A 15751-nucleotide genomic window follows, 5' to 3' on the forward strand; every position below is an offset into this window, starting at 1 on the left:
TCCATACATAGCATAACGTCATTGAAGAAACAAAACCTCATATGTCACAGTGCTCTTCCTATCCATTATTGTCCTTAACCACTTGACGCTGACCTCCATACATCACACAGACCTCCTTTTATTCACATACTGCAGACCTCCATGTGTGGTACAGACCCCTGTAGGTGTAACTTCATTTTGTTCTAGCTTGTAAAGTTTTAAAGCTGTCAAGATGGAAATGGTATATCTTTGAAGGTGAAGATCTCAGTCTTCCTTTGAAAAAGTCCAACCTCTTTCCACTTGAGAGCATGTAGGCTTAAATTTCTGCTGCATTCTAGGAGATGTATGTTCCGTTTTAGGATATTTCCTTATGTAGATTGATAGTATAAATTGCCTTCCCTTCACTGATATGAACATTGACATCATCTCGTGAGAATTCCTATAATTCTTGAAACCTTTTACGACTTGTAATTACTTGACTCACTGTCTCTTTCAAATATAATATTGCATGGCACAGAAGAATGGCATGGTGCAGTTTTAATAAAAGAGAAGTTATCAAGTTTTAATAAATCAGACGAAAACAGCACCACACCAGACTGAACTGAGCAAAGTGAGAGTGGATGCATAACATATCAAGAATCAAGAATCTTTATTTGCCATTGACCATATACAATGAAATAGGCTTCGTCAACTGATAATAATTTAGTACTTAATATTACCAAGGCTAAATGAACATACACCTTTTATTAAAACTTAATACTAACATTATGCATTTCTAAGAATTCAGAGGTATTATAAAATGGATTTTCTATTAACCAATCATACATTTTCCTTTTAAAATTACTTAAAGGAGTGGACCATGCAGAATGTGGTAATTTATTAAATAATCTTAAACAACTGATTTTATGTGAGTGAGAAGTTTTGACAGCCTGTGAATTGGGATGTCAATGTCAATGCTTTGCCCGGAGTATCATGAAGGTGAATGTTTTCCCTAGTACTGAATTCATTTATGTTGTTTTTAACATATGTCAAAGATATACAGTGTATAAATATACAAATGTATAATTGTCAGTATTTTAAGCTTAATGAAGAGAGATCAACAATGGTCAATTGCACCAGCCCTACACATCGTGTGGACAACCTTTATCTGTATTAGAAGAATATTATATACGTAAGAAGAATGCCCCCATAATAACATAAATGTAATAAAGTAATGTGTGACTGGAAGAGACAAAAATATGCCATCCTTAGGTAGTCACTGCTAACTAAATCCCTCAATTTCCATATCAAATAGGCCACTCGTGATATTGTTTTATAATCATGACCAATGTGTATTTCCCAGTTCAATTTGGTATCAATATGAATGTATGGGAGGGCACGGTGAGCACAGCCAAGTAATGAACGACAAAATACGCCAAACTATAAGCCCTTTTTCTCATGACCTAATCGTCCCATTAACATGGGATTTGTGCTAAATGAATTCTTGAACTATTGATCCAGTCCTTCTGCTCAAATTTCCCGAGGCAACGGTTATCCTAGTTTTCATTGCATTATGAAACAACCCACGCAAATACAAGAACATCACTTTCATTCCACACAAAATGTAGAAGGTCTCTTCTCCATTACTACATTATAAGGGAAATATAAAGTTAATGGATGTAAACTGTATCCTTTCAGGTCTCTACTGTAAACATTTGAAAATAATCTGAGCGAAACTGCACTAACAGTGAATTTTTAAAGAGATTGCTGCATTCTCTTAGTGCTCACATCTGAATCACCTCTGTCTGCTGGGCAAAGTGGCACTCAAATGTTCCCCATTGCTGAGGGGTTAAGACTGGTCATGCCTCCAGCCACATATGGATATGCAGTCCATCAAAATAATGTTTGTTGTGCTAATTTTCCAATGGGAAAGGATAAAGGAAAATGAACCTTCAACACAGAAGGCTGCACTGTAAGAATGCATAAATACATCATGCAAACATGCATTCCTACAGCGTAGTATGGTAAGGATCATTTTCCTTTACACATATGCATAGAAAAATGAACAAAAATTGTTCAGGTAGACTGCATATCCATATGTGGTTGGGAGGCGTGACCAGTCTTAAGGAAAATAACGGCTGAGAAGAGCATTGTGACATACAAGGTTTTGTTTCTTCAATGCCAATACTGTGATGTTTTGTGCAGTTGCAAAGCATTTGTTTGGTTGTTTCTGCTTCTTTTTGCATCCATCCCTTCCAATGACTGTCATTCATTTGATTTTGTCCTTGTCTATTCTTTCTGTTGCCCTCTCTTTCCACAGTGACCTGCCATTATATTCATCCTATTATGTGTTCCTTTTAGCACTTAATTTGCATTTTAACTGTACAATACAGGTCTATTTAATTTCATCACTTGGTCAATACCTTGAAGAATTTCCTTCTCTCTATTCAAAACTTCATTTTTACTAACCAAGGAGTGTTTTTTAAACCAGAAATATAAAGAATTCCAATAATTGTCCTATTAATCTAATTGAATAGCTGATAGTATCTTAAAACTGCCATAGTCAAGAAAACTTTTTTTTTAAATAAGTTATACTCACCGTTATACGTCACAAAAGGAATATGGAATCCTTTTGAATTATTGTAGCTATCAGACTGGAAGTGCATCCATAATGTTCTACTTTGAGCAGTAAAAGCTATCGGTTTCTTAATGGATTTGCATGCCTCAAATGTTACGGTGGAATATGGAGACCCTGAAAATATATTTAGATTTATTTCATAGTTAGACAAGATCTAGTTTTTATTGAGCGGTTTGTAAAGCATGGTTTAAAAACTTAGTAAAATAATAAATAAACCAATTAAAGCAATATAGGTACAAATTAAGATCCTACATTTACAGTACAGGGTTATCAGGAAAGAAGACAAACTGAAATATTGGATGATCCATTAAATATATCAGCATTCTGTTTTCAATTACTTCAAATACAATATGGGGCTCATGAAACATTATCAAATCCAACTCCAGTATGTGAGTAATTAATGAGAAACAAATAAATTGCAACTTTGTTTCTTTAAATGTGAATATTCTAATTTCACCCAATAACACAACAAAGAATTGAGGGGCAAGTTCAGTAATGTGCTTATCTTGCAAACTCTACAAAGCAATTTTTGAGATATTAAAGGTCTTTTATAGGTGTAAGCAATGAAACTAAGGCTTTGTGTAATTCACTAAGACAGTGGTTTTCAACCGGTCCGCCATAGCACCCTGGAGCGTCTTGAGTGACCTCCAGGGACACAGTGAGGTTTTCCGTATTAGTGATGAAGAGAACAGCTGTGTCAACCTACAAAGAAAACTGACAAGAAAACCATTTTTTTCCATCTTTGTGAAATTGTTCAGATATTTGTATTTTTTTCCCTTCAGTTTTCTTTTCTTTTGTTGCCTGCTCTCAAGGAAATGTATGTTTGTGTGAACTGGATTGCCCATGAGTGTGGCTCGCAAACGTCGCAGACCTTCAGCGGCGTTCGGATGGGCTCGGATGTTCCACTCCACTCTGGCCTATTACATCGGCTAGTTGAAGTAACAAACCGCATAGCAGGTTGATCTGCGACCGAGCAAGATACAGTGCGTGCTATACAAAAAATTCTCTTTCAACTATGTAATATATGTAAAATATATAATACACACATAAGCTTGCTGCTTCCCTGCACTATGCGCTTGACGATACAGAGAGCCTAAGACCGCGCTTTTCAGTGAGTCTGGAAATAAGTTTTAGCATTCGGGTGACACACCAAAGCCCCACAACGAGCATTAAACCGTGCCAACTATAATAATATCGATCTCGGTGCAAAATTAAGTTCAGCAAGGCTCCCTTGCAGGACCTGTATGGCGTACATGGCATATCAACTCTGGGCGCACGACCGGTAACTCAGATCACATGAATATTGCCAAGCCACCGTTATTCCAGTAACAAGTTATCTCCGGTAATGATTACTAGCCATTCAGTTTAGTTTGGACGGACGGACGAACGGATGGGGCGGAGGGTGGGTTGGGGGCATAAGTCCCCATGTTGGAGCCACAAAGTAGCCCACAGGCTTCTAATATCCCCTGGGACAGTATGAGATAGTGACAAGACCCCATTAACTGCTCTCTGCAAGTAGAATTTTGAATGGGACCTGTTTCCCAGTAACCAATTTTTTTTTCAACTTGCTTTAAGTCACACCAACACACATAGTTCTTATAGCGACGATGGGTTAGGAATCAGCCATGGCCTTAATTAAGGTAGAGACCCAGCATTTGTCTGGTGTGAAAATGGGAAACCAAGGAAAACCATCTTCAGGGCTGCTGACAGTAGGGCTCGAACCCACTCTCTCCTGGATGCAAGTTTCCCAGTAACCAGCAGGTTATGAAACATAGAACATTTATTTGGTGGTTGGGGGAGGGGGGGTGTTCTGCTCTTAAAATGTACCCCCTCTTGCCTAAGCGCTTGAACTTGCAGGCATGTTTCTAACACACGAACATTAATTTATTTCCCCGCACTTTAAATTCCAGATCTCTGCCACAAAATCCACAATGATTCAATCACAGCATGATTAACTAAAAAAAAAAAAAAAGTGAATTTCAATCATGAACTTAATATATGTCACAGATTCAGTACTAAAGTTATATCTGACACATGCCATGACATGTCACTTTCGAACTATGTAGTTTCATTATTTTTGCAGAATGTGGCGGTTGTGGAATATACACAATGGGAGTTCCATTGAAGACATTGCAGAGTGCTCTCCTGCTTTTCAGCCAATAGAAACACAGAAAGTCATCACATTTCATGGACTGACAAGGTTTCAGATTTAATTTTTCTACAGAGGTAAGAAAATTTCTAGGGGTCTGTTGGTGGGTACCTCGTAAGCATAAAGGAAGTATCTCTCCTCTCTACTGCTCAAAGTAACATTTTACATCATTTTTGCATGATTTTCTTCTTACTAAATATGCATCTCTGCTAGTAATGTGCTACCAAGAAATCTAAAGAAAAAAAGCAATTTAAAAAGCAATTAAAAAGGAATTAAGAGACATGATCTAATTATCTTGACCCTCCTTCTAGGTAGGTTGTAATTTCTATATGTTTATCTTCTTCATTATATGGTTATGAATTTTTTTTTACTCAGAGTGGTCATATCTAAGAAATGGTGTCACAAAATAATACTTACTTGATTTTCTCATTACTAAATAATCTTCACATTTATCTCCAGCCAAGTCAATCTCTGGCACAATAATCAAAAGCCTTCTTCTCTTGGGTGGTTTTAAAATCCACGTGCAATCAGAATTGCTGGGATAGGGACCAGGATAATTTGGTGATTCAATAAATCCACTTAATTCATTAATGTAGTTTTTGCATCTTCTGTCTGTGAAAGATTGACCTCTGTTTTACAAGAAACAATCATACATACAGAATAATGTGCAGAAAATCAACATGGTTCTGTGTTGTGTATTAAGTGGTTACATAAGTCTCAGCTGTTTATCAGAGAGAATGCTTACAGCATCTACAAGAGGAGTGAGTGAAGAATAATTCTGAGAAAGTTAAAATTTATGAGGGTTAGACTACCAGGAACTGAGCTTTAACTTTCTAAATGTGACGCTCTCCAGGAAACCATACTTTAAATCAGAAAAATTGCATTTTTGGTTTATTTTATATTTTGATAATACTTGTACATAGTTTGAGATCATTCTCGTGAAAACCAAAAGTCTCCAGCTTAAAAACGGATAACTTTATGTAAATTTCAAGTTATAAGACAGAATTTCTTGAATTTTGAGAAAATCATTTGAAAAATGGGGTACAATACTCTGATAATATATTAAGGATTTAAGAAAATCTGACTATTTCCTAAATAAAGGGAATATCAGCTTTACGTATTAAAATAGTTTTCATTAATATTTAGGAGTTTTATTCTCTGGAAATTAAGTCTATAAACATGTTAACAATTTGAAAAAAGTGAAAAACGAAGTTTTAGTTTTGTGACACTCATATACGCAGAAGTTCTGTCTTAATATGTACAAATAAGATAAAGATACACTATTTATAATGATAATGCTAATAATAATAATAATAATAATAATAATAATAATAATAATAATAATAATAATAATGATAATAACAATGTGGATATTTTAAAAGATTGTTCTGAAACTATACACAGTCGATATCCAATTAATGATTAATTAAAATGCTAATCTATCTTGTATCCTGTAATAACAAAAGTGAATTGTTGCTCATTTTTCTGGAGTGTTCTTTAGTGAACATAATCCGTCTCGCTATTTGAAACAGGGTCAGTACTCTAATGCCGCCTTGCTGTTGGCAAAATGAATCCCCCATTTCTGCTGTGCACTACTCTCGAATGTTGTTGAATGTTGTTATCTTGTCCTTTCTGCAGTCATGCCTTTTACTTCCAACTTCTTGGGTATGTTCTGAGGAAGATTATCTGCCTCGCAAAACCTCACAATTTCAGGTTGTAACCCAATGGTCAGTGTAACTTTTCCCGATGCCTCTATCTTATGTTGTTGCGCCACATTGGGCGACCGATTTAATGCAACCAACGGGTTAAACATTCTTTGCCCGATACCTCCATTTTCTAACTCGTCGTTAGACAGCCTAGTTTGACGAAATGGAGTCGCTCAGCGGATACCTCAGGGTTTAATTATGGCTAGTAGGACATGTAATCCTACTGTAGAATTCGCTTTACGTGAGTCCATGAGAAATCCGACCCACGAATGTCATCCATCGTTACTCACGTCATTATAATAAACATCGCCGACTATCTTATTAGAGTTTTGACCTCGAGAAACTTGCCATGGTTAAATGATTACTTAATTACACCATACCTTACTTCGCTATAAATTAACTTACAATCTAGACAGTAATTAAAGAACTCATGACACCAGCAAATTGTAGAAAAATACCAAGATATTTATTAATAAATATTAAATTACCAATTTCCATATTATGTAACGCAGTATTCAAATTGACTGGTAATATGTATGAAAAAATGAGTCAGCGCTGGCTCGTATGATAAACAAAAATAATATTCAGTATTTAAATTAATAAATTGATCAGTTCCTTTGTGAAGTTGAAATTCAAAAATTACATATTTACAACAGATCACTGGTCCTATTCGAGTTCCACCTCGCATTTGAAATGTAAGTAAAACATCGACACAATAAACTTGTTCCGAAAGTTCACTTTCTTTAGTCTTATTTAAGCAATCTCACTTGGATACACTATCCAGCCGCAATGCATCTCAAATACACTAAATAAGTCTAGTGTGAATAACTTGGAATTCGTTAAGTAATTCTAATTAAGTTATAGGAAATCGAAAATAAATCTGAATGTTTCAAGTTAAATTTTAATAAAATCCGAAATCATGTTTTTGTTGCAAGGATCTCGTTGTGCTTTGAAACTACTTATGAACTAAGGCATTCTTTCCTAGTGCCTGTTAAATACGGCTCCTACTCTAGTCTTTCCCTAGCTGAAGTTCGTTAAAAAAAATGTACGTTAAAACGGAGAATATTAACTGATCTAGCTATCTATCTAACTTCAGTATAATCTTTGGTTGTCCCACACATGCCCTTATCGGTTCAATGTCCCATTAAGTAGTTATATTTCAATAACATTCAACCACAATGCAAGCTACATTACTCTCTTGCAATTAACATGGAAGCGCTTTGCTGCGAGGTTTGGAAAAACATAATCTCATATATATCGGTGTCATAATGTTTCTGGTTAACTACAGCTATTCAAAGTCGTAGAATTTTAATATTCATTATAAAACATCTTCACTGAAATATAATTATGTCACGAGCATACTTCTATACTAATAAATCCAGTTCGTACCTTGGCTTGTGCAGCTCCTGCGGTGTGGGCATTCTTACGCAAATAAAACATAAAATTCACTTATAGTGTGGCACAACTTAACTTGCAGGTACACGATGGTCCTGCACCGCGTAAAAACCTTCTCAAATCACAATACATAACTCGACACTTTCATCCAAACTCATATTCATATTCTCATTACAACATCAATCTAATATAAACACCGTAGCCTCCATAATAATATAACGCGTTCCCAACTTGACGACTACGTTAAAAATACCACACTGTTTCTTAATAAAATATACAAGTCGCAGTTCCTCATAACCTACAGACGAGTTCAATGCCCTTTTTATGGACCAAACAAATGCGTAATTCCATGTTTCTATCTACACCGCGCACAACCATTCGTGACGTCAACTTTATGCATTACATCAATGAAATCTGTATAATCTCTCATTATGTCAATTCAACCAGCTGTTTCATATTTCTCTTCAAACCTCACGCTTCCTACAAGTATTCTGGTCGATATAGCATAACTTCTGCAATGTTATTCAATCGTAACTAAGACTTAATTATCTCACACTTAGTTGATAATCATCACTTGCATTGCCAAATTATCGGTCTACAATTAGTAATCAGCACATACCTAAGGTACATGTGTAAGCAAACCAAAAATTATACAATAAAATGTTATGAATGACTTAGCTCTCTGATAGTTGTCCCTGGTCCAGCTGTTCCATTCCCATTGGATGTAGATGGGTCTTCGGTTCGGTCACGGGTATGACATCTGGAACGTCATCCGCTCCAACGCTCTGGTAGTTCTATCTGGTTACCCGTCGCCTTCTTTCGTCATGGCTCGGTCGGATGGTTTCCCGTCGCCTTCCTTGACATCTCCTGGTCATTTCCTGGTCGTATGGCAAGATGAATTGTTCCCAGGTCGGTCCATCATGTGAATTCAGTGCATCATCTTGATCATCTTCTTGACAGACTCAAAATTGAAGCTAATAATATTACGATATGCTGCCATTTTACTATTCTTCTTTGACGTCGTTTATCCTTATTTTTTTTAATTTCCTTCGTAGCTCTTCGTCGTATTCGTAATTTCTTCGTAACGACTTCAGTACTTTTATTTTCGTCTTAACCGATTTTGAATTTTGGTGAAGACTGATACTTTATTCTTATTCAATCGTTGTATTGTTTCTTTTCTTTTATACGCAATCCTTTGCTTCTCTAAATGAAATATTACGATTACGGTAATTGCGTCCGCTCTCGATGCCGTGAAAAATTCCAAGATGAAGATTTTCAATAATAATGTTTTTCTATTTTTTTGAAAACAATACTGTGCACCGTCCACTGTCCGTCTTACTCGAATACATGACCATTTCATGAAGTATATGGCCCTCTGAGACATCATAGCAGGTGACTATTCCTTGCTTGCTTTAGATTACAAGGCCCATACCTTAGGTCGGCGCCATTTTGTAATCTGTCGTGGACGTGCGAACGGGCACATTTAGACGTGCGAACGGGCACATTTATTATCCCCCGTCACGAACAAAATATATTGGTCACAATATATTTTCCTTTCTTAAACTCAAATCATAAATGTGCCTTCGCTTCTTATACATATTCATTGTCCTATTGTGACTGGCAAATCGATTTTAATATATCGACCGTTTATTATCGCTCCTGATTTAGAGATGTTCTTTGCTACACTCGACTGTGCTTATGTAATCAGCTGATTCTTTCCTACAATAAACATAATAAATCGTAATTTCAAATGACTTGCAGACGATAACTTGATATTGGTATGTAGCTTATACATTCTTGTCCCTTTATTCTTCTAGTTCTGTGGTTCCATTAGTCTCATTCTCTTTGTAATAAGGCTTGATGTTAGCGGCATTGTGTACATTTCTGTACTTTCCATTCATGCTCGTTAATTCGTATGCATTATTTCCTAGCACACGCTCTACTTTATATGGGCCGTTGTATAATGGTAGGAACTTCGCACATACTCTGTTCGGTGCATTCGATATTGGTACCGTTTTAATTAATACAAGATCACCTCGTTTATAAGGTGCATGGAATTTGTTATTTTGCATCCTCTTTAATCTTTTTCGTGACTGTTCCAGTAGTTTTTCCTTTATCATAGTCTCTATTTGCTGTGGATCTGGCTTCCTTTCCAAGGGCATATTAAATATTCTGTCCCAACTCCTTTCAGGATGTATATTCTTGTGAGCTACGCTGGGAATCTGTCCGATGGATTGATTAATGGTGTTATTCAAGCTCCTTTCAATAATACTCAATATCTCCACCCATTTCCAATGCTGTTGGTTACAGTATATTCTGCCGAACTTGGCGATTTCCCTCATGTATCTTTCTACAGGGTTCGCTTCTGGGTGTCGTACCGAACACATCGTATGTTTGATGCCTTCATTTTTCATTCGTTCACGGAATATTTCAGACGTAAACTGTGTACCTCTATCTGTGAGTATTTTTTTCGGCTTACCCATCTCAGGAAAAACCTTTTCCACTAGGGCTCGTATGACTTGTTTAGCATTGGCTCTTTGTATAGCTTGAAGTGAAATGTACTTGGAAAATATGTCAACAACCACTAGTATGTATCTTTTTCCTCTTTTTGCGGTCGGTAGCTTGCCAAAAATATCTACCGCATATATCTCGTGCGACCTTGTTGGAATGATTGGCACTGGTTTATGTCCACATACATAGTTGTTGTGTTTAACACGCTGGCATATGTCACAAGTTTTAACTATGTTCCTGACTGATTTTCGTAGTCCCTTCCAAGTGAATTTTTCTTTTAACGTACTGATCACTTTGTCTATGCCTGCATGTCCCGTGATGTTATGGGTGTGCCAAATCAGTTCTTTTTGTAATACTTGTGGTATTATAATCCTTCTTTTTCGGTCAACTCTATCCATAATTTTGATCAGTATTCCATCTACTATCTCATAATTGTTCTGCCATTCAGAATCCGGTTCCTTCTCTGTTAACCTGTTGATAATATATTTTAATTCTTCGTCAGACTCCTGGTATTCCTTTAGGTTTTCGAGTTTTCTCAGTAGTTCTTGCTCTCGATTGTCTAACTCGATTTCTAAAATATGTTCTTCTTGTTCTGGAGGGTTCCTACTCAAAGCATCAGCTAAAATATTTTGTTTACCACTGTAATGCTCTATCTTCAAATCAAATTGCTGTGTATACAACATCCAGCGCGTTATCCTCTCGCTTACCATGACTGCCTTTAATCCAAAAGTTAATGCTTTATGGTCAGTTCTTATGGTCACTGGGTATCCATAAATGATCCTTCTCCACTGTTGTAACGCGTGGATTATCGCTAGAAGTTCAAGTTCGGTGGTAGTGTAGTGCATTTCATGTTTCCTTAATTTCCGGCTGGTGAATGCCAGATATGTTCTTTTCTGTTCTTCTTCGTTTTCTTGATACAAGCTTGCGCCTACACCGATACTCGATGCATCTGCCTGTATTATAAATCTTTTCTCATAGTCTGGATATCCCAGTTTTATGCTCTGTTTCATCAATTCTTTCATCTTATTGAAAGCGTGCTCAACCTCGTCATTCCACTTCCACTTGTTATTAGCTCTTAATAAATTGTATAGTGGTGCGGCTATCTCAGTATATCCCTCACAGTGGTCTGAGAAAAATCCCGTCATTCCTAGGAATTGTCTGACGTGCTTGACCTTTGTCGGCCGAGGAAACTCGCAAATAGCTTTAATCTTGGCAGGGTTAGGTCTTATTCCTTCACCATCGATTAAGTGTCCGACAAAGAGTACTTGGCTTTGGCAAAATCTCGACTTCGAGATATTTATTTTGAAACCAGTTTTCTGCAGATTCTTGAGCAACTTTTCTAGGTTAATACAATGCTCTTCAAAGGAGGAACTTCCGAAAACTATGTCGTCGATATAACAATTAATAAATTCTTTCACTTCACTAGTAAGGCTTCTATCCAATGCTCTCACCAATACGGCAGAACTATTCTTCAATCCGAATGGAAGTCGACAGTAGGCATATGTTTGGTTGTTGAACATAAATCCAGTTAACAACCGTGACCTTTCCTCGAGGACAATGTGATGGAAAGAAGCCGTGCAATCCATGGTCGTAAAGTACCTCTGACCACGAAATTTCTTTACTATCTCCTTGATCTTAGGAGCCCTATTATACTCAGGAATCAGTCTCCCATTGATACATCGCGCGTCTAAACACAGCCTCAGTTTCCCGTTGTTTTTCCTTACGATTACAATTGGATTCACGTAGGGAGTGGTGGTTTTTATGATTATTCCATCGTCTAACATTTGCTGGATAATCGTCTTCACTTCACTGAAGTACTTCTCTGGCACGTCATATATTTTGCCCATGTATGGAGTCCAGTCATTCACTATTATCTTATACTTGAAGTTCGGAATTTGCCCTGGTTTATCGTCGAAAACGTCAATGTATTTATTGATAATTCCGTACAGTATTCTTTTTCCTTCAGATGGTACGTCGGCTTGAGCAAGTGCCTCCCATATCTCTGTTTTTTCATTATTTTCTTCCTCCATGGTTATGATTTCTTCGATCCTTTTTGTCATTTCGATGTCTTCTTGCAGCTCTTCATCTTTATCTACCAAAGCTGGATTCTCTTTACTCAATAAGTCGACTTCCTTTCCCTCAATCTTCAAGTATTCTTCAGGATGTAACATGTCTTTAAGTTGGATTGTTTCTATAGTTTTATTCCCATCATTCTCCCTAATAGGGAATCTAATTTCATAACGTTCCATATCTATCGTCATTTGGGAAGCCATCATGAAGTCTATTCCAAAAATTATACTGTATTTTATCTTCTTCATTACCAGAAATGGGTGTTCGAACTCGTGTCTACCTATTCTTATTGTTAAATATGCTTGAGTCTTGCATTCTACCGATTTATCTGGAATGACACCCCTGATCTTAACTCCAGATACGGGTATTATCGGTATTTCCATTCTCATTGTCAATTCTTGAATTAACGTATTTGACATGACACTAATGCTGGCCCCGGAATCAACCAAACAGTATATTTTGATATCTGCTACCCTTACTAATATTACTGGCAATTTAAATACTGGTTCCTTTGTGTCGCATGTCTCATCTCGAACCAAGTCTTATGGTCGGATGTCCCAGTGATCAAATTGTGTTATTACCCAACTACGAATTTTGACAATGTTCCTATTTTCCCGATCATTAACATCTTCCAGCTGAGTTATTGTTCCATCGGCGTTTTTTTTTTCTTACCGATGGTTCGGAATCAGTCGTACCTCTCTGCGTATTGTTTTCTCTATATCTCTCCTCTTCTCTTTTCCTCTTAAAATCTTGGAGCTCGAGACTCTCGGCTCCTTCGAGGTCTCCATTGATATCTTTGTCTCTAATAGCATCCTCCCATCGAGTCTTATTTTGCCTTTGCTCCCTAAGCTCTTGTATATATCTTCTATTTTCTTCATTTCTATTATACTCATTAGGCCGTCGTTTTTCATTATACCATCTTCTGTTTCTTGGATAGGGTTGGCTCCTATTTCTATTATATCGAATATTGTTCCTGTATTGTGGGTTACTTCTGTGATCTCTTGGTTCCCATCTCGCAGGTTGCTCTCCGCTGCATCTACAACAATGTCTCTTTCGTGCTTTATCTTGAGTGTTAAAATGATTCTCCGTCCTGTCTTGTTCAGATCCGCTCACTCTACCGCTTGTGCCTTCATGCCTAATAGTATTAATCGCTTCTACTTGCCTAATATTTCTGGAATTTCTTTCTACCAGGCATGATGATGTCATATCAATCTGCCTCAGCCGTTTCTCCATGTCTACAGCGATCTGTATATCCGTGGCAGCTAACAACCTCTGCACCTCTAACGGTAGTTGTCTCTGTATAGTCTTGATCGCCTCTAACTCACTTGGTACGCAATCTAAGTCTTGGAAACGGTGAAACTGGTAAGAAAAGAAATCGGAATAACGTGTTTGCCCTGCATTAGAAAATTTCCTAGAGTAGAGCTCCAATCTCAACTGCTGTTGTATTTCTGAGTCCCAGAATTTTCTCAGGAAAGCCGCTTTAAATTCATCGTAAGTGTGAAAAGTGTATTTAAATGCTCGAAACCATATATTCGGGTTCCCATCTAAGTGTTTCTCAATTATACGTAATTTCTTATCCTCCTGTATTCTCCCTTCCCTAAAGTATTCCTCGATATCTCTAAGGAATTGTTTGGGAGAGATCTTCGCTGAGCCGTCAAAGTGCTTGGGCCGATCATCATAATTTTTAATGATATTAATAATGGGAGTGCTATCACTCTGGTTGCTTCCGTTCATCATTTCCATGTCTCGCCTGTTCGAATCGATTATTACTGAAGGTGTGTTTTCTCTTTCCTGTACTTGTGTTTCCATAACTCTTTGCCGTTCACTTGAGTTCGAAAACACGGATTTCGCCGATTGGTTTTCTACCCTCATCTCCTGAAGTTCTTTCCTTAATTGTTTCATTTCCTCATCGTTCTTCTCCATCTTCCGCTCTGAATCAGCTTTATCAGTTTCCATTTTCTCCTTCAGTTCATTTATTTTGTCGGCTACCTGATCTGAAGCTCGGTTAAATTTTCCTACTAAGTCTTGTTGTTTCAGGCTTAGTCCTTCCATGCCTTTCGCTATTTCACTTATCTTCTCATCTTCTAATCTCTTGATAGTTTCCTGACCTTCTGTTATCTTCTTCTTTATTTCGTTTACTTCTTCCCATTTCTTCTCATTAGTGCCTTTGATTTCTTCTAGCTTGTTAGTCAGTTTGGCAATTTCTTCATCCACCAGTGCTGTGATGATATTCGGATTCTGTGCCACTTCTGCCCTCATTTTGTTTATCTCCTCTCGCATCTCTTGGTTTTTATTTTCCATGGTTTCGGTCAACTCGGCACGCAAACCTTGTATTTCATTCCTAACTCCAAAAAATTCTTCAGTCATCTTTTCCTGTTTCTCTTTTAATTCTTGAATCATCCCTTTATGTTCGCTTTCTATTCTGCTAACGATTTCCTCCATAGTCTCCTTTTGCTTTAGTTGCCACTCTTCTAATCTTCGTTCCTTTTCTGCTCGTCTTCTTTCCTTCTCCTCTTCCTGTCTTATTCTTTCATTCTCTCGTTCATGTTTCTCTCTCTGTTTTTCTTCTTCCTGCTTTTTCTCCTTCTCTTCCCGTTCCTTTTTCTCCTTCTGTTTTTCTTCTTCCTGCTTTTTCAAATACTCTAAGAACCATATCGGGGTTCCCTCATGTCTTTCCTGTATTTCCCTCATTTCTTCTTCCTGACCCCTTCTGGTCTGTACTCTTCCTTGCATCGCCATATTTCCGTCAAGTAAAATTCTATTTATGCTATTATGCTTTCTTTAAATTCCTAACAATTTTTCAATTTTCCTAAGGTACTCTAAGTTTCCTAGCAATACTCCAAGTTCACAGGGTATAAATACACATACATATATATAACAATTCACAACTCCTTAAACTACTTATACTAAAATAGTCTCTTATGTCACTATTGTGCACTAGCTTAAAGTTTCTTGTTTTCAATCACTTATGATATGGATGGACCTTGCTGGAAACAGCATCATCTTACCAGGTAGACCATGAACAACTAGACCATGAATTCGGATTTTATCATTTTGAATTCACTCCGGAACTGATCTCAAAAGAAATAAATAAGTTATTACTATATGGCATCTAACCTACCTTCAACATACACAAGCCTACATAGTCTTTAACATGTGCAATAACCCTTTTTTTTTTAAATAAAATCACTTAAAATTAACTCATATTATTAACATGACCAGAAGAAAATAAACATTTAACAAACCTCATTCACTCCTCAACATTGACCATTTCATTTAATATAACTTTATACTCATATATATTATACCTCCTTCTTCTTCACA

General features: G+C 36.9%; 1 protein-coding gene across 2 annotated transcripts in view; it reads right to left on the bottom strand.

Moving 5' to 3' along the window:
• LOC136867253 (signal peptide, CUB and EGF-like domain-containing protein 1) overlaps positions 1 to 15751 on the bottom strand; it is an 81844-nt gene that overhangs the window by 11632 nt on the left and 54461 nt on the right. For both annotated transcript variants that reach the window (XM_067144394.2, XM_067144393.2), the window contains exons 11-12: positions 5163 to 5357; positions 2558 to 2710 (exon numbers count right to left, since the gene is read on the bottom strand). In XM_067144394.2, coding sequence (XP_067000495.2) covers positions 2558 to 2710; positions 5163 to 5357 — 348 coding nt within the window. The remainder of the gene's footprint in view (positions 1 to 2557; positions 2711 to 5162; positions 5358 to 15751) is intronic.

The sequence above is a fragment of the Anabrus simplex genome, chromosome 3, assembly GCF_040414725.1.
Source record: "Anabrus simplex isolate iqAnaSimp1 chromosome 3, ASM4041472v1, whole genome shotgun sequence".
In the NCBI taxonomy this organism is placed as follows: domain Eukaryota; kingdom Metazoa; phylum Arthropoda; class Insecta; order Orthoptera; family Tettigoniidae; genus Anabrus; species Anabrus simplex.